General features: G+C 37.9%; 1 protein-coding gene across 1 annotated transcript in view; it reads left to right on the forward strand.

Moving 5' to 3' along the window:
* The window catches only part of MDN1 (midasin AAA ATPase 1), a 93466-nt gene that overhangs the window by 62607 nt on the left and 3308 nt on the right, over positions 1–27551 (forward strand). The window contains exons 65-100 of the mRNA XM_041412325.1: positions 485–758; positions 1717–1952; positions 2592–2687; positions 2925–3019; positions 3690–3814; positions 4925–5071; positions 5351–5460; positions 5913–5986; positions 6175–6370; positions 7952–8108; positions 8264–8410; positions 8810–8936; positions 9986–10091; positions 11232–11347; positions 12403–12882; positions 13397–13623; positions 13975–14121; positions 14350–14522; positions 14890–15051; positions 15174–15311; positions 15583–15724; positions 15954–16123; positions 16347–16490; positions 17147–17279; positions 17375–17475; positions 19357–19518; positions 19891–19992; positions 20143–20344; positions 20809–20979; positions 22428–22585; positions 24077–24166; positions 24570–24685; positions 25322–25496; positions 26107–26180; positions 26275–26389; positions 27046–27109. Of these exons, the coding sequence (XP_041268259.1) occupies positions 485–758; positions 1717–1952; positions 2592–2687; positions 2925–3019; positions 3690–3814; positions 4925–5071; positions 5351–5460; positions 5913–5986; positions 6175–6370; positions 7952–8108; positions 8264–8410; positions 8810–8936; positions 9986–10091; positions 11232–11347; positions 12403–12882; positions 13397–13623; positions 13975–14121; positions 14350–14522; positions 14890–15051; positions 15174–15311; positions 15583–15724; positions 15954–16123; positions 16347–16490; positions 17147–17279; positions 17375–17475; positions 19357–19518; positions 19891–19992; positions 20143–20344; positions 20809–20979; positions 22428–22585; positions 24077–24166; positions 24570–24685; positions 25322–25496; positions 26107–26180; positions 26275–26389; positions 27046–27109 (5452 nt within the window). The remainder of the gene's footprint in view (positions 1–484; positions 759–1716; positions 1953–2591; positions 2688–2924; positions 3020–3689; positions 3815–4924; positions 5072–5350; positions 5461–5912; positions 5987–6174; positions 6371–7951; positions 8109–8263; positions 8411–8809; positions 8937–9985; positions 10092–11231; positions 11348–12402; positions 12883–13396; positions 13624–13974; positions 14122–14349; positions 14523–14889; positions 15052–15173; positions 15312–15582; positions 15725–15953; positions 16124–16346; positions 16491–17146; positions 17280–17374; positions 17476–19356; positions 19519–19890; positions 19993–20142; positions 20345–20808; positions 20980–22427; positions 22586–24076; positions 24167–24569; positions 24686–25321; positions 25497–26106; positions 26181–26274; positions 26390–27045; positions 27110–27551) is intronic.

Here is a 27551-nt window from a genome sequence, read left to right on the forward strand (position 1 = left end):
GTGAATAATCCCAAACTATATAACTGAATGATAATACAGTTACTTGTAAAAAGCTGGGATTTTACTTCTTTAGCAAGTAAGGTAGTCTGAGGTTCTACTGTGTGTGGAGAAGGCTTGATTAAATAAATTCCTTGATCTCCTTGATTAAATAAAGCAGCTGGGACAGAGCTGTTCAGGTCTTCAAGCAACCACAGAGTGTTGAGGTGGTTTATCAGCAGACACAGCTGCTGCTGCTTTTTCTGCAAAGGGATTTAGTTGGCAGCAGCCCAGAGATCACTGTACTACACTCTTGCCTGCTGTAGTTACACCCTGAAATGTTCTGTACGCCTGTGTTCAGTTTTAGACTGGCAGTCTGTCTAGGTACCAGCTGCAAATCGTTAGCATGTCGTTGCAATGCCAAAAAAAAAAGCAAAAGAGGAGATAGGGAGAGGAGACATTAAAGGAAGAAATTAAAATTTTCTTTTCATTATCATGTAATTTGCAGGACTTTGAAGATATCACAGCTGAGCCAAGCCTAGAAGAAAAAATGGAAACTGAAGATCCAGTGGAAGACCAGCTAGAAGCTGACAGAGCCCTTTTGTCCAAGAGCTCCATGCAAACAGTAATGAAGGTTCATCAGCAACTGTGCTTAAACTTTGCTCGATCCCTGTGGTATCAACAGAGTCTGCCTTCTCATCAAGCCAAGCATTATTTCAGTACATTTATTTCCTGCTATCAGACTGGTGCATGCCTGGTGTCACAATTCTATCCTTTAATTGGTAAGACTGCTAGCAGTATTTGAGATATGCTGGTTTAGATTTGTAAATATTTGTTTCAAAATAATCACATTACAGTTCATTAAACGCACCTGTTATGGGGAATGCACAAGACAGAAAATCCTTTTCACAGAGAATTTGTCCCATGTTCAGAATTGTCTTGTGGAATGCTTTGATATTTTGTTCTTCTATGTATTTTTTAAATTCCATTTGGTAATGTAGATGACCAACACAGTTTAAAAATGTATTGACTACTGAGTGAAATTTTGATCATAGGATCTGCATAGTCCTGTGGAAGATAAAGCACTTGAAGAAATTTCCCAAAAGTAAATTTTTGCAATGAAGTTCATTAAAGAATTGTTTTGAGTTTAGCTTATGTATATGAAGTAAAAAAGGTATTGTGGGTTTTTTTCCAGCCTGAATTTGGGAAAACTTGATGTGTAAATTTTCTCTACAATGTGTGAGAACTCAGAAGGATCACTTATTAAAGCACAGCTATGTATTTCAGTTCTGATCTAATAAAGGCACGTGTGCAATAAAGATGAAGCAGATAAGGGCTGTTGTTTCTACAGTACCTTATTTTTTGTTTGCACCTTAGCCATAATGTATGTGGGGTTACTTTTGTGTGTTGGATTACTTTTTCACTGAGCCTTGCTTTATAGTAGTATCTCCTTGATGGAAATTTATATACAGATGATCTGTTCTTCTGACAGGATTACAGCCTGCCTTTATGACACTCACTGTACTTTGATAGAAAAGTCTGATAAAATAGAGACTATAAACTCTAAGTATGTCTAATGTTCCATACTCCATCTCAATGTTCCAGTGTTATAGTCTTACATCCTTGTAAAAGATAACATGCTAAGACTTGGGATACAGGGGGAAAATCTCCCTAACTTTATCTATTCAACTGAAAAAATAACTAATAGCTCGTGTGATGTCTTCCTAACTTGCTCCCTAGGTGCTGAAATGAATGACGGTCTTTTGGGAAGCCAGCTTCTGCTAAGCACTCTTCTTCACAATACCTTTTTTGAGGAAGTGACTTCAGATCTTGTGCTGCAGCAGGATGGCCCATATGACTTCTATCAGCATCCTAATATTCAGCAAGTCCGACAGTGCCAACCTGTACTTGACAATTTTGCTAAAGAAATAAATGGGCTACTGCAGGAATGGCCAGAGCATCCTGTACTTGTGCAGGTAAAAACAAAATATTTGGAGCATTTCAGGATTGCATTTATGTGTGAATAGGTGTGTAGACATGCACAGACATGTGCATACACATTGATATGCTTGCATAGATGTATTATTTATGCAGATGTTTTGAAGTCATACCTGTTCATTCATAAGAGGTATAGGTATTAACTGTGTTTATTATAGCTGTTCTATTCTAATCATGAAATGTTAAGTGGAATTCTGCTAAGTCTGAACTTAGAGTTTTAAGCAGTCTTCAGTCTGCCATAGCTCAAAGATCCCTGAGGTCTTGCTGCTTCTACTCAGTTTTCTTCTGAAGTTCTTTCTTTCATAATGCTTTAGAATAATTCTTTTCAGTCCCTCTTACAGCATCTATGTTGTTTTCAGGTTGCATTTCTTGGGGTAGTGTGAAACTCAGATTCCATATGAGCTCTTTGCCTTAGGTAATTTTTGCTCCCTTCCCCAGTTGTGTTGGCCTTACTGAACTCCTAGTGATCTTATACTAAATTGAGAAAGCAGTTTAAAAATGTGTAAAAAAGAAAAAAGTTCTTATCTCTTGTGAGTTATGCTTATAGAAATTAACTCAATTTCATGGCTGCTTCTGTTGAAGTGCAGTTGCTGAATGTTTTTGGTTTTGTGCTGCAGCTGTTAGTGGTGATGGACAGAATCCGGAGTTTTCCACTTTCTAGTCCCCTCTCAAAGTTTCTGAATGGCTTGGAAATTCTTCTTGCAAAGGCACAGGTAAGAAGAAGTCTAAGGTCAAGTTCATTTTCTTTTTTATGTTTCCTTACCTATATTTGGTACCATGTTACAAGCACAGTACATGAAAGCTGTCTGTCAGGATTTGGGGAAGTTAACTTGCTCCATGCTGAAAGTTTAAAGAGCAAGAACCCAGTTCTCATCCAGAGTAATGCAATGAGTTTTGCCAGGCTGTGAATAATTTCTGGCTTTGTGTAAAGGGGAACTTCTCTTTCCTAGGACTGGGAGGAAAACGCCAGTCGGGCCTTGTCCCTGCGGAAGCATCTCGATCTGGTCACACAACTGATCATTCAGTGGCGTAGATTGGAGTTGAAGTAAGAATTGTCCTTCCATGCTGCTTTTGCTTAGATACTGTAACTTTTCATCTCCACATGGAGGCACACTCTAATACAGAATGGCCTTAATTTTGGAACATGCTTCTGTGTATCTGTCATGGTGAAAATATGTGGGGGAAAGAGACCACCAGTGAGGAGCTGTAGTGGATCAGAATGAGCATGTCCAGGCTGTGGTGACTCTACGTTTTTACCTCAGGAGAAGTAGAAACAATACTTTACCAGTGCTGTTACTCATCATAGGGTTTCCTGAGCCTGCAGGGTTTTGTCTGTTTAATAATCATCATTAAATTGTCCTTAAAAATTATTGTCCCGTTTCCTGTTCAAGACCATGTAAATTTTTTATAGCCACAGTATGTCACAATCAGGAATTAAGCAAGCCTACCTCAATTTCTGAGAAAATAAGCATTTTGAACCTGTCTCTGATGGATTTTGCTTTATCCTCTCTTCTTTTCTTCTCTCATATTTAATAATGGTAGCAAAACAATGATCCTCAGAAGTTGATTGTATGTATTAAGCTTATGTGTAGATTCTTTCATCCTGCTAAATTTCCCATTAGTTTAATAGAAACAGGAAGCAAATTTTGGTTGTTTTGAACCCAAAGTACCCATGATATTTTTGATTTATCTCTCCCTTTTCTTATTGTTTCTAGTTGCTGGTCAGTAAGTTTGGACAATATTATGAAGCAGCATGTGGAGAAGTCCACAAGGCACTGGTTCTCAGTCTATCAGATGATTGAGAAGTATGTTCAAGAACAGACAGAGGCAAACACAGAAGGTAAGTGCTGGCCTTAAGAAAATGTGATGCAGTTCTAGTAATTACTACGGATGTATGATTAAGGTCCTAAATGCCAGAATTTGACAATGACCTTTTGGGTATGGTTCTTTGCCCTGAAGTAAATTCCATGACCGTGTAGGGTTTTCCATATGGAGTGAACTTTGTATATATTTGTGGAACCACTTGTGGCTCATAGGGCCTGTGCTGTGATGTAAAGGAAAGATGTCTTTAAAAAGCATCTAAAGGAAAGTAGAATTGTGATAGCTGCACATCACGCATATACAAACATTTCAAACAGATTTGGAGGGTAGGAGGCCTCCATCTGCAACTGGAAAAGGCACCTTGTTTTTTTAGCTGCAGAAAGAAAATTCATATCCCAGCTGAGCTGTTTTTAACATTCTGTATAAAGCCTAAAGAATTCTTAGAGTAAGTAGGTTTTGGTACATACTGTCCTTAGCAAATCTGTCTGCATGTGTTCATGTTACATAAAATAGGGGAATGAGGGGCAGCACCTTACCTCCCCCAAAACTAATGGAATTGTAAAGATGAAAGCAGTATCTTCTGGCTTGAGGCCAAGTTTCCAATCTCATGGCTACTTAATGCACTCAATGAGCTTCAGATCCTTCAGTTATATTACATCTCCAAGAGGACATGTCTTCTTCCACAGATAATACTCTAAAAGACACTGTATTCTCTACTAGATTCTTCTGATCTATTTTTGTCCTCATGACTTTGAGGAGTTGAGGAACTGGCAGTGACTTATTTGTGCTGTTGCTTATTATGACTGAAAAAGCCATTCATTCATAGAGAATAGCAAGTATTCTGTAAATGCTCAGTGGATTCTGAAATTCATCATATTACTGACCTTCTCAGTCACTATCTTAATGCTGCTTCTTGCTCCCTTTCCTTTCTTCCAGTGTGTTTGTTAGTTTTACTTACTGAATCAGAATTCTTCCCCTCTCTGCCCCTTTCCTATTTTGTTTTGAATTTTTCCTAATTGAGACTCAATATTTAATTGAAAGTTATAAAGACCAGACAACAATTTTCAAGTAGATATTTATGGTTTTTTTTCCTCTCACTTTCTTTCTGAATTTTTGGTGCAATGTTCAGGAACTGAGCAAATGGATCTGAAAACGCTGGTCAGCACATTACAGGCTTTCATTGAAGGCTCTACTCTGGGAGAGTTTCATGCACGGCTCCAAGTACTGCTGGTTTTCCATTGCCATGTCTTGCTGATGCCTCAAGTGGCAGAAAAGGGTAAGTTCTTAGCACTACCTATGATGAGTTATTTGTACAGCAATCTTGCAATAAGGTGTTCCAGCCTTTCCAGACAGGTCACTGAGCTCATAAATGGAACACAAACCAATAGGGCTGTTTCCCTGTTGGTCAATTTACCCCATCTTTGGGGGTAAATTGCTAAGGTTCCAAAAAGAACTGGGGTGTATTTATTGTAATGATACTAAAAAATGCTCTCTTGTAAAAGAAGGATGATGATGGTGATGATTATTGTTATTATCTGTCCCTTCTCCTTTCTAGATGTTCTGTGCAGCATCCTGTGGAATCTATACAATTACTATAAGCAGTTTTCAGAGTGTGTTGAGGCCAAAATCACTCAACTTCGTCAGCCCATAGAAAAGGAACTTAAGGTAAAAGGAGACTTGGCTCAGACAATGTATTGGTCTAATCAAAGGAACAGTGGAGCAGATATTATTTGAATTTGTCGATAATAGTTCTGTTGGCCACTGAAATCCCTACTAAACTTAACATTTTCTTTGACAAGAATTAATTCTTGAGGTGGGGGAGGAGTTGATTGAAAGCTTTAATGTTTGATCAGTCCCATTTATCCATTAAGGTTTCTACCCAGGGGTGAAGCCCCTGTTCCTTTCACAACATCTGGCTATGCAGCAGTTTTTATGCATTGCAAATATTATGTTAATAAGATGCCTGTACAATAATTTGCTCACTTACTAAAATGTTTGGCATTTTAAGGCTACCAGATCATCATAGCTGATAAGGTTTAAAGATCATCTTTAAAAAGATGGAAATAGTTAATTGCATTTACCTAAGTAATCACATTGATTATTTATTTTCTTCATAGGAATTTGTGAAGATTTCCAGGTGGAATGATGTCAGCTTCTGGGCTATAAAGCAGTCAGTGGAAAAAATACGCAGGTAAGTCAGAACTTAAAATAAAGCTCCCCTTTTGAAACCTTCCTTCTAGATGATTTCTCTATGATGTTACATTGGAATGCAGAAATGTTTCTTCTGCTCATAACACAGTGAAAACATTTATTTCCAGCAGCTGAGAGATCTTCAGGATTACAAAACCCAGTAATTTTTTGCTTTCATTTGGTAATTAGAACTCTCTTTAAATTCATGAAGAAGTTTGAAGTTGTTCTGGATGAGCCGTGTCAGCCTGCCTTGGTGGAAATTGGTAAGGAAGAGCAGCTGGACTGCATGCAAAAGCAAGAAGAGTCTGACAACAAAGAAACCAAAATTCAGAGGCTAAACAACACCTTGAGAAAGGTTCTGTCTGCTAGAACAGATGTTACCAAGGTGACTGAATTAGTTATTCTAAGTGTGGGAAGAACAGTTTCTCTATTCTCATCTATACATTGCTTTTCACTGATTTATGCAGGAAAATCTTATGTAAGTGTCAGATCTGTTGAATATATCATAAACTTTTTCGGTCTTACTTGTGTTCAGTGTTATGCAACGCTGCAGATGGGTGGGAATGCAGCATGGAATGACAAGCATGGTACTGTATCTGTGTCAGATACACAGAGATGAGGCTGTTACACATTTCATCACCCGTTTGCTTACATAGTGTCTGCAGCAATTTGTTACTTCTCTATTAGTGAAGTAAAACAGCCTGGGAGTTGAAGTTATTATTACTCTTTTTTTTTTTTTTTTTTTTTTTAAAAAAGGACGCTACTTCTCTATTAGTGAAGTAAAATAGCCTGGGAGTTGAAGTTATTATTACTTTTTTTTTTTTTCTAAACAAGGACCCAACTAATAATGATGTAGCTGTAGGATTTGTGTGTATATGAGGTCTGATTAAATATTAAATCACTTTTGGCTTGGATACTGATAAGGGAATGGAATGCACTATATTGTCATACGTTTGCTGTTGACTGACAGTTTGTGGACTGTGGACATTTGCCTTGGACAAGCTGATGCATGGTAAATCCTGTTCCAGAGAGTCTCAGTTTAGTATGTCTCTAATTTGTCCAGCTCAGAGAGGAAGTCAGCTAATTTTCTTCCTGAAAGAGATTCCTGTTCATATCATTAGTTTTTATTAACAAGATGCAAGGAGACAATCATAACTCATCAGAATTTGGTGGTGAGTGGGAAATGCTGAGTTATCCTCAGCTTTGTTCCGTTTCTTCACACCAGGAGCAGGGCTGATCTTGCTCATGTCCTGTACAGGAGGGTAGAGCAAGGAGGCAGAAATTTAATGCAAATCTAATGCATTTGATTGATTGAGGGTTTTGTTTGTTAGTGGGTGATTTGTAAGGCTGTTACTGATAGTTAACAGGGTTATTGATTTCACTTCTTGCAGTTCCATGTTGTCTGCATTCCTTAAAGAAGATGTATTCAAACAATTGAGATTTAACAAAAAAAAAAAAAAAAATTGAACAAAAAAATTGAAAAGCTTTGGATATGCTGAGGAATTAATTCTGGTATTTAATCATTTCTACTTGCACACTGTTTTTGTTGTTCTTTAAAAACAAAATTCGTGTCGAGTGGAATGTGAGTGAGGCATTAACCTAAATCACTGATGTTCCCCCTGACATCCTGGGGGCATTAGTGATTTAGGTTAATGCCTTTAAACTTGGAAGGCAGAGGAAGCTGACCTGAAGGAGTGATTACCTTTTTCATAGAGGTAATGACAAACACCTGAGACAGCAAAATCATAGCATCTTTCATTCACTTGACTGTTCAAAACTAATGTCTGCCTGACATACGTGTGTTATGATTTTTTTCAAGTGTTGGTGCTGAACTGATGAAAGAGTCACATAACATGTCTTGGATGATAAGTGCAGAATTTAGCCCTTTTTTAAAAGTGATTTACTCCTAGGGATCAAACAAGAGCTGTGAGTATTTGTGTATAGTTTTCTTCCATTTTTTTTTCAGATGGCACTCCCGGAACATCAGGGTGTCATTACATTTCACACAGAATCTCTTCAGTATCGTCTGTCTAAGCTGACAAAGAAAATGAAGAAAATGTGTACAGCAGTTACAGAAAATAATTCATTCTTAAACCTGGTGGAAAATCTCGAACAGTTCACAGGTTAGGTTTTCTTGTGATTTCCATACCACAATTGACCTCTATAACATAAATGGAACAAATCAGGAAAAAGTGCAGATATATAGTTGTCTTCCTAAAGCTGCTTTGTGTACATTAAATTTTCAATCTCATACCTTTGTCTGCTGTCTTCTGTACAGGTGGTATTATTGTTTCTGTAGCTGAACTGCAAAATTTAACATTTGATCAGACAGCAACTAAGGAGAAGCAGAAATCAGAGGCAAAGCATATTCAGATGCAAAAGCAACGGGCTTTGTCAGATCTCTTTAAAAGCCTTGCTAAAACAGGTGAGTTTCCACTAAAAATAGGCTTGGTTTAAAAGTAGAGAGTTCTTGAGCATTTTACTATCTTTGCCAATATATCTAAACCCGCCATAATATGATGATTACCCTTCTCACTCATCAGCCTTTTCATGTCTTAAAAATGATCCCTAGCTCAGATATCTTAAAGGACATGGGGCAGTGAAAAGTCCTTACTGTACACAGGTCTATGTTAGCCTTACTTCAGCTGTGTTGTCCAGCTCAAGATAGCTCAGCTACAGTGTGTTCTTACATTACAAAACTTGTAGCCTGTTCAAAGGCTTGTCAAAATAAGAACATTTGATGTCTGACTACCAAATGTGTGAGTGACATTTTTCATATGAAAAACGAGAGCATCAAAGGATGTGTGCTGAAATTCCGTTCCAGGTTTGTCGTACCGGAAAGGTCTCTCTTGGTCCCGTTCGAAGGACTGCCAGCAAGTTCTCTACCTCCGTCCCCTGGACTTGAGTAGTGCCTTGGCTGCAGTGGGTTCTACCCATGAACTGGATGCCACGTATGTACCCAGGATTTTTTACCCTCAGATTGTGTGAATTGCAGCTGTAATGTAGAGAATTTATGGCTTGTTGGTTTAGACTGCGATTTCTGGACAGTAATTCATTTAGGATTTTGGATATTCCCTTCCTCCCATTACATCTCAGTTTGGTATGTACAACTGAGCAAGGATTTGGGGTTTTTTAGTTTTGTGGGTTTGGGTTTTTTTTGGTTTTTTTTTATTTTTTGGGGTTTTTTTCGATTTGGGGTTTTTTTGTTTTGTAGTTTTTTGTTTTGTTTTGTTGGTTTTTTTTTTTTTCTAAATTTGCACTTTACCAACTGTACCCTCCGTTTCATTCTTTCCATGAATTAGATTTCAGTTAGCCCTCCCCTGTCCAGCCTTGCCTGGGATGCTTTGCTAGCACTATATTAGAGTATAAACTGCTTTTGATTTTATTGAAGGTGATCTGTGATTTTCAGGGATTTCTTCATTGTTTTGTCTTCAATTAATGGGATATTTCAGGAGAAAATACATATACTTCAAAGTGGGCATTACTGGAAAAGCTTTCTTAGGGGAAAGATGTTTTTTCAGATTTTTTTTTTAAATTGCTTTTCTGTCAAGTTTTTTGGGTTTTTTTTGGTTTTTTTTTGTAATTGCTTTTCTGTCAAGTGGTTTTTTGGGTTTTTTTGGTTTTTTTTGGTTTTTTTTTGTCATTGAGACATGCTGGTTATTGTCCTGGGATGTAAGCATTTGGTTTATTTATCAGGGTGAAAAGAATGGCTGGATTTAGCTGCGTATGGGGGAAGAAAAGCAATATCACTATTAAAGCATTAAATGGTATTCAAATATAGAGATCTTACTGCCATTGCCTTAGAGTTTCCTTAGAATTTATTTTTAAATTTAAATGTTTTCTTAAAACTAGAATATTTTTAGAGAAAGTTAAGAATTGCAAGATCAATGCATTTTCAAAACAACAAATTTCAGGCAAAATGGTTTTGTTGACAAGCTGACCTGGTGGCTCCAGCATGCTCTGGTAATTTTTAGTATCATACTTCTTTGTGCTCTGCCAGGTTGCTGACAGAGATTTCTTCTGCCTGGGATGGGTGCCAGAAGTACTTCTATCGGTCACTTGCACGTCACTCTCGGCTCCAGACAGCCTTGTTAGCACCTGCCAAGGTAAAACCAGCAAAGTAAAACCAGAATCTTAGTTCTGTTAACTTCATTTTACCAGCTTGGACTGAAATTTCCAGTAGTAAAAAAGTGATAATGGGAGATAATGCTGTGTTGTGTAATATGATACTATGACACTTTCATACTCACTCTAATTAAATGCAGCATGTTGAAACCTGCTGTTTTATGAAGGGACAAAATTGGTTTAGGGAAAGAAGTCAATGATCTGTTCAGTGTACAGTATTTTTCATCCCAGCAGATTCCTAATTGCCTAATTTTTGTGCATGAAGAAACTTATGAAACATGCCGAATCCAAACTTGTAAGGAAAATAATCCCAATGTTACTCAGTATTCTTGAAGGAATCAGTTGATAGTGATAACTGGAGTCTGTGTAGTGATAACTGGAGTCTGTGTCAAACACAAAAAGTGCTAATATATTTCCTCATTTAAAGATGGGTCTAAAACTACTAGAACGGACAAATTATCTCTGCCATATGAGAACCACTTTTCCAGAATTTTAGAAAAAAAAAAGCATCTCTTCCAGATGTTCTTCCTCTCACTATGCTTTACCCCTTGTTTTGCAACATGTTCTTATCCAAGTCACACCTGATACTGAATACAAACAGTGGAATGTGACTGTGATCAGTTATGCTCTGTGTTGTGACCATTTATTCTGACCTTTAAGATGTGATCACTTTTAATGAAAAAGGAGTGAAAGTAATTGTCAGTATATCTGGTAAAATGAATGGCTGTAGCATTGGTCATGAATGTAAAGCATTTAGGCTGGTACCTCTTCAGACTTTAGTCATTATTTATATAAGATAGATTTAATACTGAAACCAAATTTCTGATAAGAATCGCTGCAGTGGAGTGAAATGTACTCTTCAGACTTTAGTCATTATATAAGATAGATTTAATACTGAAACCAAATTTCTGATAAGAATTGCTGCAGTGGAGTGAAATGTAATGTGAGTGACTGTTGCAGAAGTTACTTGAAAGGCAAATCTGTATGCAAATGTTGTAATGCTTGTTCAATTAAACCATAATCTTTCAGCCTGCTCAGTGGAATGGAGGCACACAGACTGCTATTGTCTTGTTGTTCATCTGACTGTTCCCTCTCACTTTTCCTGTCTCTGTTTTGGTTAGGATATTGGACTAGGCAGCATTGAACGCTGCAAAGGGTTCACTGCACACCTCATGCAGATGCTTGTGAGACAGAGGCGATCTCTTACTGCACTGACAGAACAGTGGATCTTACTCAGGTATTTTCTTCTTTCCGACTTTCAACATTTCCAGCCTTGAAATGTTGGAAAGAAGTTTTGACAGTGAGAAAATCAGTTCAAGAAAGACAGAAAATAAGGTGGAAGAAAATAACAACTTTTTCCTCTGCTTCCTTATATTTCTCTTCCCCTCAATTTAAGCCTAGATAGAAAAGATTTAAGTTTATCTTATCACTGCAGCCAGTATTTTAGAATCAAAATAATTTTGTAGAACAAGTAAGGCATATATGTGAACTAATTCCTGTACTTTTAATTACACAGTGAAACCATTAAACTTACAGATTGTTATATCTCTCTCATTTGGTATTGGCCTAAGTTAATTTTGTTTACATTGAAGTTGTTGGCTTAACCTGGGGCAAATAAATGATCTGGGGCAAATAAAAAATGATGGTATTTTGAGCCAAATTAAATAAAGTATCTACAGCTTACAAAGAAAAATTCTAGGAAGGTGGGACATACTGGATGTTGTGTCAGAATTGTAAAAGGAAAAGTGTGTAAGATCTTTCTTACTCTATGTCATCTTTCATTTCATTGCTTGAGTCATCGGAGTCATTGCAAATGTCACCTTTGTTGAGCATATTTGTGCTTAGCACTCTGTAGTCCATAAAACTTCTAGAAGTCAGGTTAGGAGCTAGTACCTTTGTACAGAGAAGGAATTCTGGACTGGGGATTACTAGTGCAAAATTTATTCTAATGCCAGTAAATGAAAAAAATGAGTTAACAGAAACCCCCAACTAAACAAACTCCTCGGGTTTACAGTCACAGAAATAGCAAAACTTTCAGGAGACTTAGCTGCATTGCTATGACTTTCATAGCAAATCAGATTTCCAGGGCTTTTTAGTATTTCATAATTCAGAGAGGGAAAAAAATCACTGATTAACTAACTTTAAAAAAACCCAAACAACTATTGTTTTAGTTTTTCCAGGAGAAGTTATTACCTAGATTAAAAAAAAAAAAAAATAAAGGTAGATCTTTTAAAAATGAAGTACAACATAAAACTCAGTGATTATAAATTCTCTTTCTTTCGTCTTAACTAGGAACCTCCTGAGCTGTATACAAGAGATAGATTCTGGGTTGACTGCTGATGGAGACTACAATGCAGCATTTCCTCCTCAAGACAGTATTCAGCGCTGGACGGACAGACTGCAGCAGCTCTGCATGCAGTGTGTGATGGTTCTCGAGGAGCTGTCCTGGTTTATCCAGTGCTGCCCAAAAGAAGAGTCAGCCAGGTGCAGTGACAGTGAAAGGACCGATGTCAAACCCAACATTGCTCAGAGTTCAGTCCCTGAAATGGGAGATGTTCTTGCAGGAATACCTGACCTGATTCCCTCAGATCTGAAACACTTGACTCCAGTGACAGCTGAGCAGTTGCCTCCTGGGTGCAGGATGCGAAATAAGGATCAGCTGTGGCTGCAGACAGCTACACAATTGACTGCAATGATAGCAGATGTGAAGGCCATGAAAGCAGAGGTGGACAGAGTAAGACAACAGTCCCGTGAGACCTCCTTCTATTCTTGGTGAGTTCTACACATGAACATCTCTTCTTTATGTTCACATAGTATGTGTAAAGTAATTTTGAAAATTTTCACCTATGCATATATTGAACAGTGGGTTCAGATGCTCTTCAAACATTTTTTTTTTTTTTTGCAAAATGCAGTGTCTGACTCTTTAAAGAAATTTAAAGTCTTCACCCACTCCCTTGACAAGTGAAAAAAATTTCTGTCTCAGCTTCCCACTTTGACTTTGGTCTCTCAGGATTTTATCCCCATAGCTGCTTAGCTAATGAGGTGAATTTCAAATATAAATTAAATGAAGAGATTTTCATTTTAAAATACATTTGCAGCCTATTTAATAACAGTTTTCTAATTTTCTCTCTGCTTCAAACAGTGTGACTATAAGCTTTCTGTCAAATCTTCTATTTAATTTCAGAATGGAGATATGCTGCCTCTCCCTTATCCATGACCAAGAAAAAGTTTCATCTTAAGTTGGACTGTTGGTTCTTCTTTCAGTATTATGGTATTTCTGTTGCAGGAGAGACTTTGAAGTTTGCTCATCAGCTGTGAGTTGTTTGCTGGAAGTCTCAGCCCAGTTACAAAGCTTAGAGTCCCTGTTTCTTCCAAACGGACAAGACATGGAAGCTGCAAATCAGATGGCCCTAATCAAGAGCCTGAAGTATATACAAGAGGAAGTTAATAACACATGTTCACACTTCACAGCCTGGAGAACACAGCTTCTTGCTTCTGTGTCAAATTACACTGGTGAGGATAATTTTTCTCCACCTGATTTGTAATGTTGGTAAAGACAGAATAATTTATTAGCTTGGTTATTGTTGAAGGTGGCCCTGTGTTCATTCTGATATTCAAAAACTTCTGAAATGAAAACATGCAAAATTTACTCTGGACTTCATTTGTGCAGTATAATTTTTTTACCATTTCTATTACTGATGGATCCTGCACCATAGTTGTAGGTCAGGATTAACAAGGAGATTTTGGTAGAACTGTGTAGTAAAAGTTTCATGGTGCTGTCATTGTCCTTGCATAAAGGAAACATAGGAACCTGTAATCTGATGTTTACAAGCTTGTAAAACTGCCTGTGTTATGGTTCAAAAGGAAATCAACAGTCGGAGGAAGAGTTTGTGGAGCAATTCTCAACAAAAGTGGAAACTGTTATCCATGCTGTTCTGTATGCTGTTCAGTGTTTGGTAGAGAGAAAACAGGAAGGTGGAAAAGAGGAAGAAAAATCTTCAGAGGAAAATGGTAAGTTTGTCAATGTACTTGAGTGGGGAGCAGAAGAGTCTAAACTATGCATACCTTAAAATTTCTTAAATAGTGTGAGTCAGAGGTACTAGTACCCGAGGAAATTGCTATTTTGATAGAAATTGTCTATTTAAACAGATAGGGTGGCTATTTCTAGATTGATTGCTATAACATTTTTATAACATGTCTGACTTGATCTCCATTTTTTTTCATGTGTTTCAAACAAAGAGGATGCAGCCTTACTTGATGTGATTAAAGCTGGACATATAACTAAACTTTTGGATGAAGATCTGTCTGCTGATTTGGAGGCTTTACATATGCAAAAGGCAATTTTAGGTGTTTCAGAACTCCTGGAGATCCTGAAATCTTATAGGGAAGACTGCACTTCATATAAACAGAAGGTAAAATTTTTATTTTCATGACTTTTTTGGCTTAGGGGTCTTGAGAGATTTGGAATTGTAACTACTTTGGTGGGTAAACGTGCATTGCTTCTTCTTGCCCAGTGCCTTAGAACTAGAAGTATGTGAGAAACTGGGGACAAATAAAAGTAGTCTTCTGTAGTGCAAAAGCCAGACATTTCTGTAGTAAGAAGACCAAGCTTTGGTGAAAAATCTAGCAAAAGCTCCAGAAATGTTAGAAATTGTACTTAAACTCATCTACTGATATTTCTGCTTTGAGCATCTGTTTTCAATCATTGTCATAAGCTTCTCTGAGGTGCATGTCAGTAAGTACAAGTAATGACTGACAGCTGTTTTTTGTTTTAACTAGTTCTTCGACCAGTCCTGCTATTTGCTGGTGCGTCTGAAGCCCATGCTCTGCAAATATTCAGATCTCATCCTGTTCTACCTCACCATTTCACTGGCATCTCACAGGAGTACTGGAAAACTGCTTTCTGTCCTAACCAGCATTTTTACAGAGCTTGCTCTGAAGGTAAGTTATTAGAGATAACAGTGGCTTTATGGCAAGCATAGTTAATGTGTAAAAGTCTTGAGTAGAAAGTAAGCAGAAAAATGTACTTGCTACTGAGGAGAACTTTTTGTTCCCCTTTGCAGGGATTTTGTCTGCCAAAAGAGTTACTTGAAGATGAAGCAGGAGAGGGAGCAACAGAGTTCCATGACTATGAGGATGGTGGTATTGGAGAAGGGGAAGGCAAGAAGGATGTGAGCGACAAAATAGAAAGTGAAGATCAGGCAAGTGTTTGGGATTGATCTTGTTTAATTGAAGTGAAACTGAAAAAGTTCTTGAAATCCCTTATGTGGATGTCTCAGGTAAAAAGAAACACGAAGTTGTCTTCAGTCTCCTGTTTGTTTGTGTTGGCTTTTATCTTTGTCTATCAGCTTATAAATCTTGTTGTGATCCTTTTAATATCACAATATATTTGTGTGTGTTTTAATATGCTTATTAAAACTTTTAATATATAGGCAAGGTCCATTGTAATTTTGGGCTTTACCATTGATTTAGATAGAAGACAGTTTTCGAAAAGGGGAAGAGAAGGAGAAAGAGGATCAAGATTCTAAACCAGACATCGAAGGAGAAGACAATGCAATTGAAATGTCTGAAGACTTTGAAGGGAAGATGCATGATGGAGAATGGGAGAAAAAAGGTTTGATTCTTCCACTATGGCTAACTTATAAGAAAAGTTATAGATCAGTCCGGTAATGGCTGATGCTTTCCTATAACATGTGCATGTGTGTCTTTTTCAGCATATATCAATTAACTGAATGGGGTGATAAAATTAAGGTTCAAAGTATGATTGCTTATTTGCTTCTAAAGTTAACAAAAACATGCACTTTCTCTCTTCTGTACTGAAAAACATTCTGATCTGTACACAGAAAATGAGGAAAATTCAGATGAAGAAGAGGAGCTGGATAAGCAGATGGGCAATCTTGATAATGCTGAAACTGATGATAAACTAGATGAAAGGCTCTGGGGGGATGATGAAGATGATGATGATGAAGATGCTAGTAGTAAAACAGAAGAAACTGGACCAGGAATGGATGAGGTAATAAGGAATGCGGTAGGAGGAAAAAAGTATCAAAGGAATTGAACTTTGCTAACTTATTGTGATCTAGAATGGGAATTGCCTTTTGTAGCTCTTTGCCTTAGAAGGGGATAATTTCAGGGAATAAATTCTGTTGAGTGTTGTCATTTTTTTTAGTAGGAGATATGTCACTGAGACTGAAAAGGGGGTAAAGTAATTGAGTTTCTTTTGGATTTACTAATAGGAGGATTCAGAGCTCGTTGCAAAAGATGACAATCTGGGGACAGGAAACAAATATAATAAAAAACAGCCTCCCAAGAATGAGGAAAAAGATCAACAGGAAGAGGACAGTGGAAGTAAAGAGAAAATCCATGAACAAATTGATGAGGTAAAAATTATTCGTACTTCATGGTGTGTCTTGCTGTTAAACCACACTCTGTTGCATATGCCATGTGTTTCTGAGAATTTAAAAAGCTTTTTTTTAATAGTGAAGTGCCCTGAAAAGAAGTTCATTTCAGAGCTAAAAGTAAAACATACTGTATGCATTATAATACACATTCATTTTCTGATTCATATTCAAGGAAGGATTTTTTTTTTTTTTTGCAGTACCCTGAACTTGCAATAGCTGCCAAAACAGGCTTTACATTGAATTGATGTTTTGATGGACAAAGCTTCAAAACTCTTAATTCTGTTGTGTAGCAACAGAAACACCTTAGTATGCAAGATACCTTAGTATGTTGTGTAGCAACAGAAACACCTTAGCATCTCCAAGAGTGCATATTCTGCTTAGAATGTTTCAGCTAGGAAAATTGGCTTTTGAACACAAAACATGCTGGTTGTAAGTACCACCAATTTATGTAAATCCATTTGCTGAACACATGATTATGTGTACCACTGGAAATCCACTTTCAACTGATCAAAATGTAATATTATATCCAGTATTTCTTTGTCCTAGAGAATACAGTAGTATCTTGTTTCCTGTCTTTGCCTATCCTCCCACGTAGTCCATACCTGTTACTTTTTCCCCCATTCTTTTGCTGACAGCGTGAGTATGATGAGAATGAAGTAGATCCTTATCATGGCCAGCAAGAAAAGGAGCCTGAAGTTGAACCTTTGGACCTTCCTGATAATTTGAATCTGGAGAGTAATGAGAAGAGTGATGATGAGGAGGATGAAGGTACAGCTGAAAATCTGTACAGATTCCTAGATGAAAGCCACATGGAAGTTGGGGGGACAATCAGATCATGAACCATGAACCATTTTTGTCTATAGATGACAGAGAGATGGTGGTAGGATTCAGTATAACCACCAAGAAGCTGCAAATTCATTTGTGCATCCAAAAACCAACGTACCAAATGCAGGCCAGACAAGAAGTCAGCAGGACAACACTTTCCTTTACTTCCCTTTCATGCACACTGTGAAGCATGCTTTCTCATGTTACCCAAGTGATAAAGCCTGACTTAGGCTGGAATCTCCTTGTTTAATTGTCCAGTTGCTTTTGTAGTTTCATTATATTTCTGTTATGCCTTCAAGTATTTGTACTCTCAAAAGTCAATTGGCCCTCAGGAATATTAGGTTAAAGGAAATTACTAGGAATTCATCGTGTTGTACTGCTAGCTAGAAATCAACTGTGACTTGAAGGAATTATCTGGCTATAGAAAACACAGATTCTCTGTATAGAACTGAGAAATTGATGGGTGTTTGATAGACTGGGCAGTTTTATTCCAAGTACCTGTAATAGTCTCTGTGTCTGTACTTCACTGAAAGTTTTATATACCCTTCTGATATTTAAGAAATGGATGTGCGCTGTGATACTCTGAAACAAATTTGACTTTGAGTAGATACAATGTTAGTGACATTCTTCATCAGGATAACAAGATATGCACATCAGGATACGCTTATTAAACATATGTTTCTGCTGTCTGTGTTCCTGCTGCCTCCTCGGCCTTGTGTTAGAATGGAACAGACTATTTCAGTTGGAAGGGACCTACAGAGATCATCTAGTCCATCTGCCTGACCACTTCTGGGCTGACCAAAAATTTAAGCATTGTCCAAATGCCTCTTAAACACTGACAGCTCTGGGGCATTGACCACCTCTCTAGGAAACCTGTTCCAGTGTCCGGTGTTTGACCACCCTCCCAGTAAAGAAGTGATACTAAAGTCCTAACAACCATTCCCATGAATCCTATCACTGGGTACCAGGGAGAAGAGATCAGCACCTCTCTCCCTATGTCCCTTCCTCAGGAAGTTGTAGAGAGCAATGGAGCCACCCTTCAGCCTCCTTCTCTCCAAACTAGACAAGCCCAAAGTTCTTAGCCACTCTTTATAGGACATTGCCTCCAGCCCTTGCACCACCTTTGTTGCCCTCTGGCCACATTTAAGGACCTTCCCATCCTTCTTAACTTGTGAGGCCCAGAACTGCACACAGCACTCAGGTGAGGCTGCACCAAAGCTGAATACAGCGGATTCACCCCCTCTTTTGACCAGCTGGTGTTGCTGTGTTTGCTGCACCCCAGGAAGGGGATTGCCCTCTGGGCTGCCAGGGCTCAGTGCTCACTCACACTGAGCCTGCTGTGGGCCAGCATCCCCAGCTCCCTTTGCAGGGCTGCTCTCCAAGCACTCTTCTTCCCAGTCTGTTCTTGAGCCCAGTGTTAATCTGTCCTAGCTGCAGAATCCAGCATTTGGACCTGTTAAGTTTCATCCCCTTAATTATGGTCCAGTGCCCCAATCAATCTAAATCCCTTTGCAAGGGACCTTTTATCCTCCAAGAGAGCCCACAGCATCTCCCGGTTTGGTATCATCAGCGAACTTGCTAATGGAGCATTCAACTCCTGCATCCAGCTCATTGATGAATACATGGAATGGGACTAGACCTGGAGCTGAACCCCGAGGAACAGCACGGGTGACAGTCACCAGTCAGATGAAGCCCCATTCACTACAGCTATTTAGCCCTAGAATCCACCCAGCACACTGTGAATCCACTCATCCCACAGCTGGACAACTTGTCCAAAAGGATGTTGTGAGGGACAGTATCAAAAGCCTTACTAAAAATCCAGAAAAACAACATCCACTGCTTTCTCTTCATCTGCTAGGCTGGTGACCTCATCACTGAAGGGGTATCCAGTGAAACAGGCCTTTCCCTTTGTTAAGCCATCCTGACTGTGTCTTATAACTGTATTTGTCTCAAGTGCCTTTCAATAACACACAGTTCTCAATGTTTTTTAGAATGTTAAAATAATCTGATATTATTTCAGGAAGAGGAGGATAAAGACAATTCAGAGATGGATGAAGAGATCCCTGAGGCTGAAGAAAGAATGGAGCACGAAACACAAGGGCAGACTGGGCAAGAAAATCTGCAGAGTGACAGTGCTGTTGAGCTGGCTGGAGAGGCTTCAGAAAGAGACCAGTCTAAAGAGGTAAATTATGTGGAAATGTCCAAGTTAAAAATGCTAAATTTCTGAATGCGTTTCCAAGTTGAAATCAGGGAATTGCTGCCATAGTTTTTAAGAACTGTGTATAAGACCTTAGTTTATACCAGTTATAAATTCACTGAAAAAAACCTTAAAGACCATGTAGATACCCTGTATTTTCACTGCTATAAAGGTAAGTTTAGGGTAATTGTTGGACTGTAGAAGTGGCTTGTCTGCTCTCCATAAGAATTTTACTTGCAGTTATGAGCCATTGGTCATTAAGAACAGAATGTAGCAAAGCACTGCAGTTTAACATCTGGAGTTTGTTTACAGTAGTTTCTATTTTTGGTTACTAGAAATTTATTTTTTTTCTTTCAGGAAAGTGGAACTGGAGCTTCAAGTGCAAATCAGTCAGAAGGCCACGAATCCACACGCATGGCCCGGATGGCTTCTCAGAAGCAAAGCATAAAAAATACGCAGGTTCGTCTCTTCTTTTAAATTTTCGTTTAAATGTCTTAATATTAACCTGCAAATATGCAGGACTCAGTTTCTCCTTGTCAAAGCACTGTTCTCATTAGTGGTGGGTTGCACTTCTCTTGAAGTTCATGGTGTTAATTTGTTCCTTTTCAGAGTTTCAAGAGGAAACCTGGGCGGGCAGACAATGAGCGCTCGATGGGAGATCACAATGAACGCGTCCACAAGCGACTGAGAACCATGGAATCCAGCAGTGAAGCAAAGCAGGATGCAACTCAACCTAAACAAAACGTGGAGGAGGCTGATGCATTTGAACATATTAAACAAGGCTCTGAACACTATGATGCACAGACATATGGTACAGTGGTATTTCTGGCGATAAAGAGTTGTCATTGCAGAATCAAATCCTGAAACACTGGTATTTGCTGTAGTTTTCCCTGTTTGCTTTTTAAAGTTATGTTTGACAATCCTTGCTTTGGTTAAAGGTGCCACACCATTTCACTACAATAAATGCTACTCTTTGGCAGTCAGACTCAAACTAACAATAACACTTCTGAAAATACTGATTTTGTCTTTAAAAAAATTAATTTTATCTTAATATCTTTACAATCTATTCTCTTCATATCTTACTTCAGCTAATCAAGGCAATAGCTTACTGATATGACACAGCAGAGTGAAAGATAAAACAGGGGTTTGAGCCTCAGATCTCTTGTAAGTTCACTGAAATTGATACACAGTGGCCTCAGAATGCAACTTTTTTTTTTTAACTTGACTACTTCTCCTTCCACTTTCCTCTTCACAATTATTGTTGTCTTTGTGCAGATGTCGCTAGCAAGGAGCAAGAGAAGCCTATTATGCCTCCTGAAGAAAAGGAAGAAGGAGACTTGGAAGATGCAGCAATGGAAACAGAAATGCAGGATGAGGATCTCAGAGCAGTAGACACTGAAGAGCTGAAGCCAGAAAAAAAGAAGTCTACTGCCACTAAACCTTCTGGTATATTAACTTGTAAAGCATTCTAAATGCATGCTGATATGGATCTTTAGATGTATATGTGGATATTTAGATTTGCGTGTAGTGGATATGTTTCATAAGGCTAAATGCCTGCTCTAAATTGATTCCTCTGCAGCAGTACTCTTACTTCTGCCCAGTAACCAGCATTAGCCTTTGCTAAACTGACTGAGTGACAGAGGGGTTTGCTGCTTTCTTTCAAGTTAATGGTCTCTAATCTTTATCCACCACTTTGAAGAAATAAAAAGCAAACACTTCCCTGCTGTTCAACAGTGCCAATTCACTTAATTAATTGGCATTTAACAATGCATTCCAGTGTCACCACCATCAGCACCATGTAACTCAACTGCTTTATGCATAACTTCTGGAAAAAAAAAACCAAAAAACCAAACCAGCAAGAAGTAGAGGAGTTGGTCTGAACAACATCTTGTAAGGTAGCACCAAACTCTCACTACCTTCTTTCTTAAGTGGGAACAAAACTGAGCAGCTAACAGAATTAGTTGGTAGACAAGATAGGTCTGACGTGTCAGCCACACATCCCCCCACCTCCTTCCAAATAAAAAATAAGCTAGGTAGAAGGATCTCTTGCCAATTGCAATAGAAATTGTAATTTTGATGAATCTAAGTAAATGACACCATAGCTTGGAATTTTGAAATGTTTTCTTCTTGAACAACACAAAGCATGTCTGGAGAGGGGAGACGAGTTTTGCAAGCTTACATTCTTGCCTCCCACTCCCTTGAGCTTTAATCACTTAGATCTCTTGCTAGACTCTTTATTTATGGTACAGGTGTGCATGTAATCAGTCTACTTGTTTTTCCACATGATTCTCTAACTGTATGTTCTGAAAAACTAGTCTTTGAAACATGTCCTACAATGTCATTCTTTTTCTCCTTTAGAATAATTCTTAAGAAATGAGTTGTTAAATAGCATAGTACAGTAGAAACAGTAATAAACTCTCTAGTCCATTCCTTTATTTGTAAATTGAATTTTGATTTATAGAAAACTGTTCTGTTAAAAAATCAGAGTAAAAGATAAGCAAAGATTGCCATTTTTTAATGATGACTTTCTGACTTCTCATGACTTTATACCTCCTATCATTTGTCATAGAGGCTATGAGAGTCAGTAAATGTACTTCAGCAGTGGAACTGTCAGGTGTTAAATATCTGTTAACTGTTACTTTGTTTCGCAAGAAGTTTACAAGACAGAAAAACAATTTGCATTAGGAAATGCATGGTTTTCTGTTCCAGTGAGCTGCAAGATACATTCACCCCATTGCTAAAATTAAATGTCTTAAAATTTGGCACTTCTTTTAAAAGAATATGTCTGCTGCACTATAAAGCATATGAGATGCTTTGTGAAAGAGTCCAGATACAATATTGCTTCTTGTATTATGTGTGACCCATGAAGTCAGCAATTGGTTTTGTGGTTGTAGGACCAGGTGACGTGGAGCCAGAGCTCCAGACTTTTGACTCTGAGGATGTCAATGACTCTGCACCAGAAAAACTGCTACAGGTGGCTGAAGAGAAGCCAGAGAGAAGCAAGGAGTCGACCATACACACAGCCCACCAGTTTCTGATGGACATTCCCCAGGTAGGATACCCAGTCTGTCTTTCAGCTACAGCAGGAGAAACAGATGGCTTTACTTGACCTGTGTTCATGAAACTCCATGAATGTAAAAGACTAGAATTACTTTTATTCAGCCAATTTAGTCATTATCCATTAATACAGTACTTTTTTATAACAGCTGATTGTAGGTATTTTAAAACCTTTTTGAGCTTTTATTCATGTCTCAATTAAAAAAATACATGGCCTAGAAGGTCATAGAGCTTCCTGTAACACGGTTTTCCAGTGCAAACGTCTGTGCAAAAGCACATTTTATGAAGACCTATGGCACAGAAGTAGTTGGTGATGGATAACCAGTTGATAAAATAAAAATATTTTCAGTGTCTGGTGTTTTTTTAGAAGGATTGACGTTTCATTCTTACAGTATGGTGTCCTAAGTACTCACTTGGAGGGTGCTATTTTACTGTTTCTATGCATAACACAGAAAGGAATGTGTGCCAGCTGCACTGGGTTTGTCTATCTTAATGCCAAGTGTTGCAGCTTTTTGGAAGAAGGCTGCTGAATGCAAGTGTTCTCCTGTTGTCAGAATAGTTGTGGCTTTGAGCTTTGTAGGTTTTTTCCAACTGGCCCACAAAATGTGGAACACGAGAGGGAGCTCTTGGAGCACCATTTAAAGGGGAAAGGAAAGAGGCAGCTGGGGGAAAAGTGCAGCTTTTCACCTTTCAGCAGAAGAAAGAAGAGAGAAATCCCCTCCATGTCTGTTCTTTCTCCCTTCCTTAAATGTGCAGCAGGTGACCAGTGGGACAGCTGCTGCTTCTTGAGTAATGAGAAGTTACTGGGACTATTGAGTCTGGAGTCATGGGCTTATTTTCCTTAGTCTGTAAGCCTGCAGGTTATGCAGAGCATGTATTGCTGTTTGGCCAAACTGGAGATTTATAAGTCAGAGACAGAGGCTATCACTGTGAGATAAAAGTGAGAGTAAAAGTGTCATAAAGCTTGGGTGTCCTTTAACAGAATGGCTTATCAAATAATATTTGGTGCCAGGTAATGAGGATGATGTCATTCATTTTTCAAGTGGTTTGAATGAAGCTTGTATAAAAATATAACTAAGTGAAGTATACTGTTTTCAAAGATACTAGTTAGGTGTAATGTTCAGTAGTTTGGTCTCCATTATACTTTCAATAAATATGGTGTTTGTCAAGATAATTTCACTGATTTATCTTGAAATTTTGTATTTTATTGTATTCAGTGTCATAATCATAGATATTCCTAGCTTTGTTTCTGTATTGATTAAATCACATATGGAGATATTTGTGGGGAGGTATTTATCCTTCATGTACATAGAAACTATTAAAAAACATGGAGATTTAGAATCTTCATTTAGGTATTCAGGTATTTTTTTGTTTATAAGAATGAGAACAATGCATTTTACTTTCATTATTGTTTGCTATACTTTGGGGATCACCAGATGTGTAAAATTATTTTTCTGTCTCATAAAACTCATAACTTCACTTCTAGCACATCATTAGAGATCCTGAAGAGCTAAGAAAAGAACTTGAAAGGCAATTGGAAGCTTGGCAGACACAACAGCCTGGAACTCCAGAGGAGGTTCGTGACCTCATTTGAATATAAAACTGTCATAAGAATCCTTCATTGCATTATTTCATCTTCTTTTACTGCTAAAACACTGAGGAATCCAAGCAGGCTGGAATTTAAAATACCCAAAATCACATGATATAGATACTGTTTTTGTTGTTACATTTACCTTACTTTGAAAAACATACTACATTATTCTACTACATTATTACAAACATACAACTTTTAAGAAGCAGGATGCTGTTTCAGATCTTGTTTTGAACATGAATGCAGATTGTCACGTAAGGCACCCTCAGTTTTAGCTGGTTACTGCCTTCCCCTTGGTGCACTGAGGTTTGGTTTCTTTCTTCAGACAGGGCTCCCCATCTTTTTTTTGTTTTTTCATAATTCACTTTAATTTCTTTGTGTGATGTAGGAGAAGGAAGCAGCACAGCTGTGGCAGAAGTATTTAGTACTGACAGCTCCTCTATCACAGCAGCTTTGTGAACAGCTGCGACTCATCCTGGAACCCACTCAGGCCGCCAAGCTGAAGTATGTTGGGTCTTTCTGAGGCTTCTGATTTCTTTAAACTCGTGGGTTTGGGACGCTTTAACCTCTGTAAAATTGCAGCTTTATGTCGTTCTTGCATTACAGTAATTACTCCTGTTTGCAAATGCCTTCCATTTCCTTGTACAGGAACATTAGGTTATTTTATTAAATGCAAACATGATACAGTAGTTGGCACCCATCCTGAGGATATTGCCTCCTACTTTTATTTTTCTCCTGTGCAACAGATGATTAATGAACTTCACCATTTGACGTTAAATCAAAGATTATGTTAAATGTCAAAATGTTTTACGTTGTTTATAACATGAAATGATATTTTTTAAAGAAATACGGACTTGTTTCAAACTGGTGGATTGTAAATTCAAGGTCTGCCTACCATTTTAGGTACCTAGATACAAACTTCTTTCAAAACCACTGAATATCCATCTTACATTAAAAATGTGGGGGATATTTTTATCTATAATGAAATATCAGTATTAAAACTACTAATATTTAATACTAATATCCAAATTTGTTGTATTTTTAAAAATATTTGATGTATATGCTGCATAGGCCATGGATTTCCAGAATGAGATATTTGCTGATAACTCCTGCCACTATGTCTTTTTTCTCAACTTTCAGAGGAGACTTCAGAACTGGGAAGAGACTGAACATGCGCAAAGTGATCCCCTACATTGCCAGCCAGTTCCGAAAAGACAAGATCTGGCTGCGAAGGACCAAGCCCAGTAAACGACAGTACCAGATTTGCCTGGCTATTGATGATTCCTCTAGTATGATTGACAATCACTCTAAACAGGTAAAATAAAACTTTGGGAGGAGTATGGAGAAACCACCTGTCATTGATGTGTAGTTGCTGACCTGTTTCATACAGGGCTCGTGGCTGCTGGAAAGTCTGATAATTCCAAAGCACCTATTTTTCCAGTCCATGTGCTTGAACTCTTGTCACTTCATGCCTAAGAGAATTACTAACATAAGATCAGTGAAAACTAGCTGAAAGGATGAGCTGTTAAGTTTGTTAGAGGTGTACATATCCACTGTAAAGCTATCTTTTGTGGCCTACAAAAGGGTGAAACTTCCTTATCCGGCAATTCATTGGAGCGCTAAACATCCACTCATCATAGCCCACGTGCAGGGTTTTTATTAATTAAAATGGTGTGTTTCCTTCTGAACAGTTACTTACTTTTTTCATTAGCCTACCTAAAGTGGTGTCTCTAAATCAATCAGTTGAAGGCCCTCAAGCAGAACTAGTGTATCTTTATTGAACTGTCTTACATATGAGAGGCAATCTCTTCAATTATCTTTCTAGATGATGAAAAATAATTTCAGTAAAATTCTTCATATTTAATACTGGGCTTTGAGTAAAACATTGACTATGGTATTTTTGATGCAACTTTTTTCTTTGATAGCTTGCATATGAATCCCTGGCAGTTATTGGAAATGCTCTGACTCTTCTAGAAGTGGGACAAATTGCTGTTTGTAGGTGAGTTTGTTTGAAATCTTGACTTTTCTTCAGTACAGAATATAAATACTGGTGTCATGTTGTAATGTTGTAATTTTTCTCTCCTTTTCTGAAGCTTTGGAGAGACTGTTCAGCTGCTGCACCCGTTCCACGAGCAGTTCAGTGACCAGTCAGGGACACGGATATTGCGTCTCTGCAAGTTTCAGCAGAAGAAAACAAAAATAGCCCAGGTACACAAGAATGTCTCTAGGGCAACAGTATCAATCTTCTCCAGACAAGATATCAGCAGCTTCATGGTTTCATGATCACTTTGTAACACTTACTAGATTTTTGTATTTGAGAGTCTGATAGCAGGTTAGATAACAAAGAAATAAAATGGTCATAATTTTTTAACAGGAACAGTGTTCTCTCACTTTTAGTTCTGAAGTATACTTCTTTTAAGCATTCGCTTTTCTCTGGTTTTGAGTCTTAAAAAGTATTTTGGGTACAGATGATGTTCTTAATTTTAATGGGGATTATGAGACTAGATACTTCTGTTTCAAGCTGAAGCCAAAGAAGTTCAACCTAGAAATATGATGTATATTTTCAATTATGCCATTAATCTCATTAGCAGTGTACTGTGTTGATGGCTTTGCTAGTATTGGGAAAAAATTAATTCTGTGTGAAAGCTCTCTGAAGATTCTTTAGTTCAAAAATACTTAATAAATTTAAATTTAAAGCAGGAGTTAATACAGGAAAATGCTAAGAACTGTATCTGTGTTAGGTGGTCAGACTGTTTGTCTTAGCATTTAAAATAGAGAAAGATGTTTTTTAGAAATGTTTTCATTTTTAAGCTTATTATTTTTAAGATGAGATAACTTGATTTTCTTCTTTATTTCCTCTGCAGTTTCTAGAATCATCAGCAAATATGTTTGCTGCAGCACAGCAGTTGTCTCAAAATATTAATCCGGGTGAGTTTTTTTGTGTTAATGTGCTTGTTGCCATGGCAGCAGAATGCTCACTACAGTCCTGAAGTAGGATCCTGCCAGGAAGACTCCTAGGACTGAAACATCACTTGCATTAGGGCTTTGGGTTGTGTTTCATCAAAAGCAATGTCCGGTTGAAATTCAGCTCAAAACCCAGACAACACCTCTTTCATATTTGTTAATAATTTACTAAAATTTTGTGTAAGACTTTTTAAAAAGGCACACCTCACCTGTCTCCCTTTACCTCCTGATTGCAGACTGTGTTAAGGCATAGACAGTGTCAGCTTGGAGCACTGTCCAGCTTCCTAAGGACCCTGACTCTCTAGGCACTTCTGCTCCTGCTTTAGAGCTTGATTTCTCTTAGTATCCAGAAGCACACTGGTCTGAGGAGGGAATTTGCCTCCTACTTGCTTTCACTGTCCTGCAA

This window comes from Onychostruthus taczanowskii, unplaced genomic scaffold, assembly GCF_017590055.1.
Source record: "Onychostruthus taczanowskii isolate IOZ18803 unplaced genomic scaffold, ASM1759005v1 scaffold39, whole genome shotgun sequence".
NCBI classification, from domain to species: Eukaryota; Metazoa; Chordata; class Aves; order Passeriformes; family Passeridae; genus Onychostruthus; species Onychostruthus taczanowskii.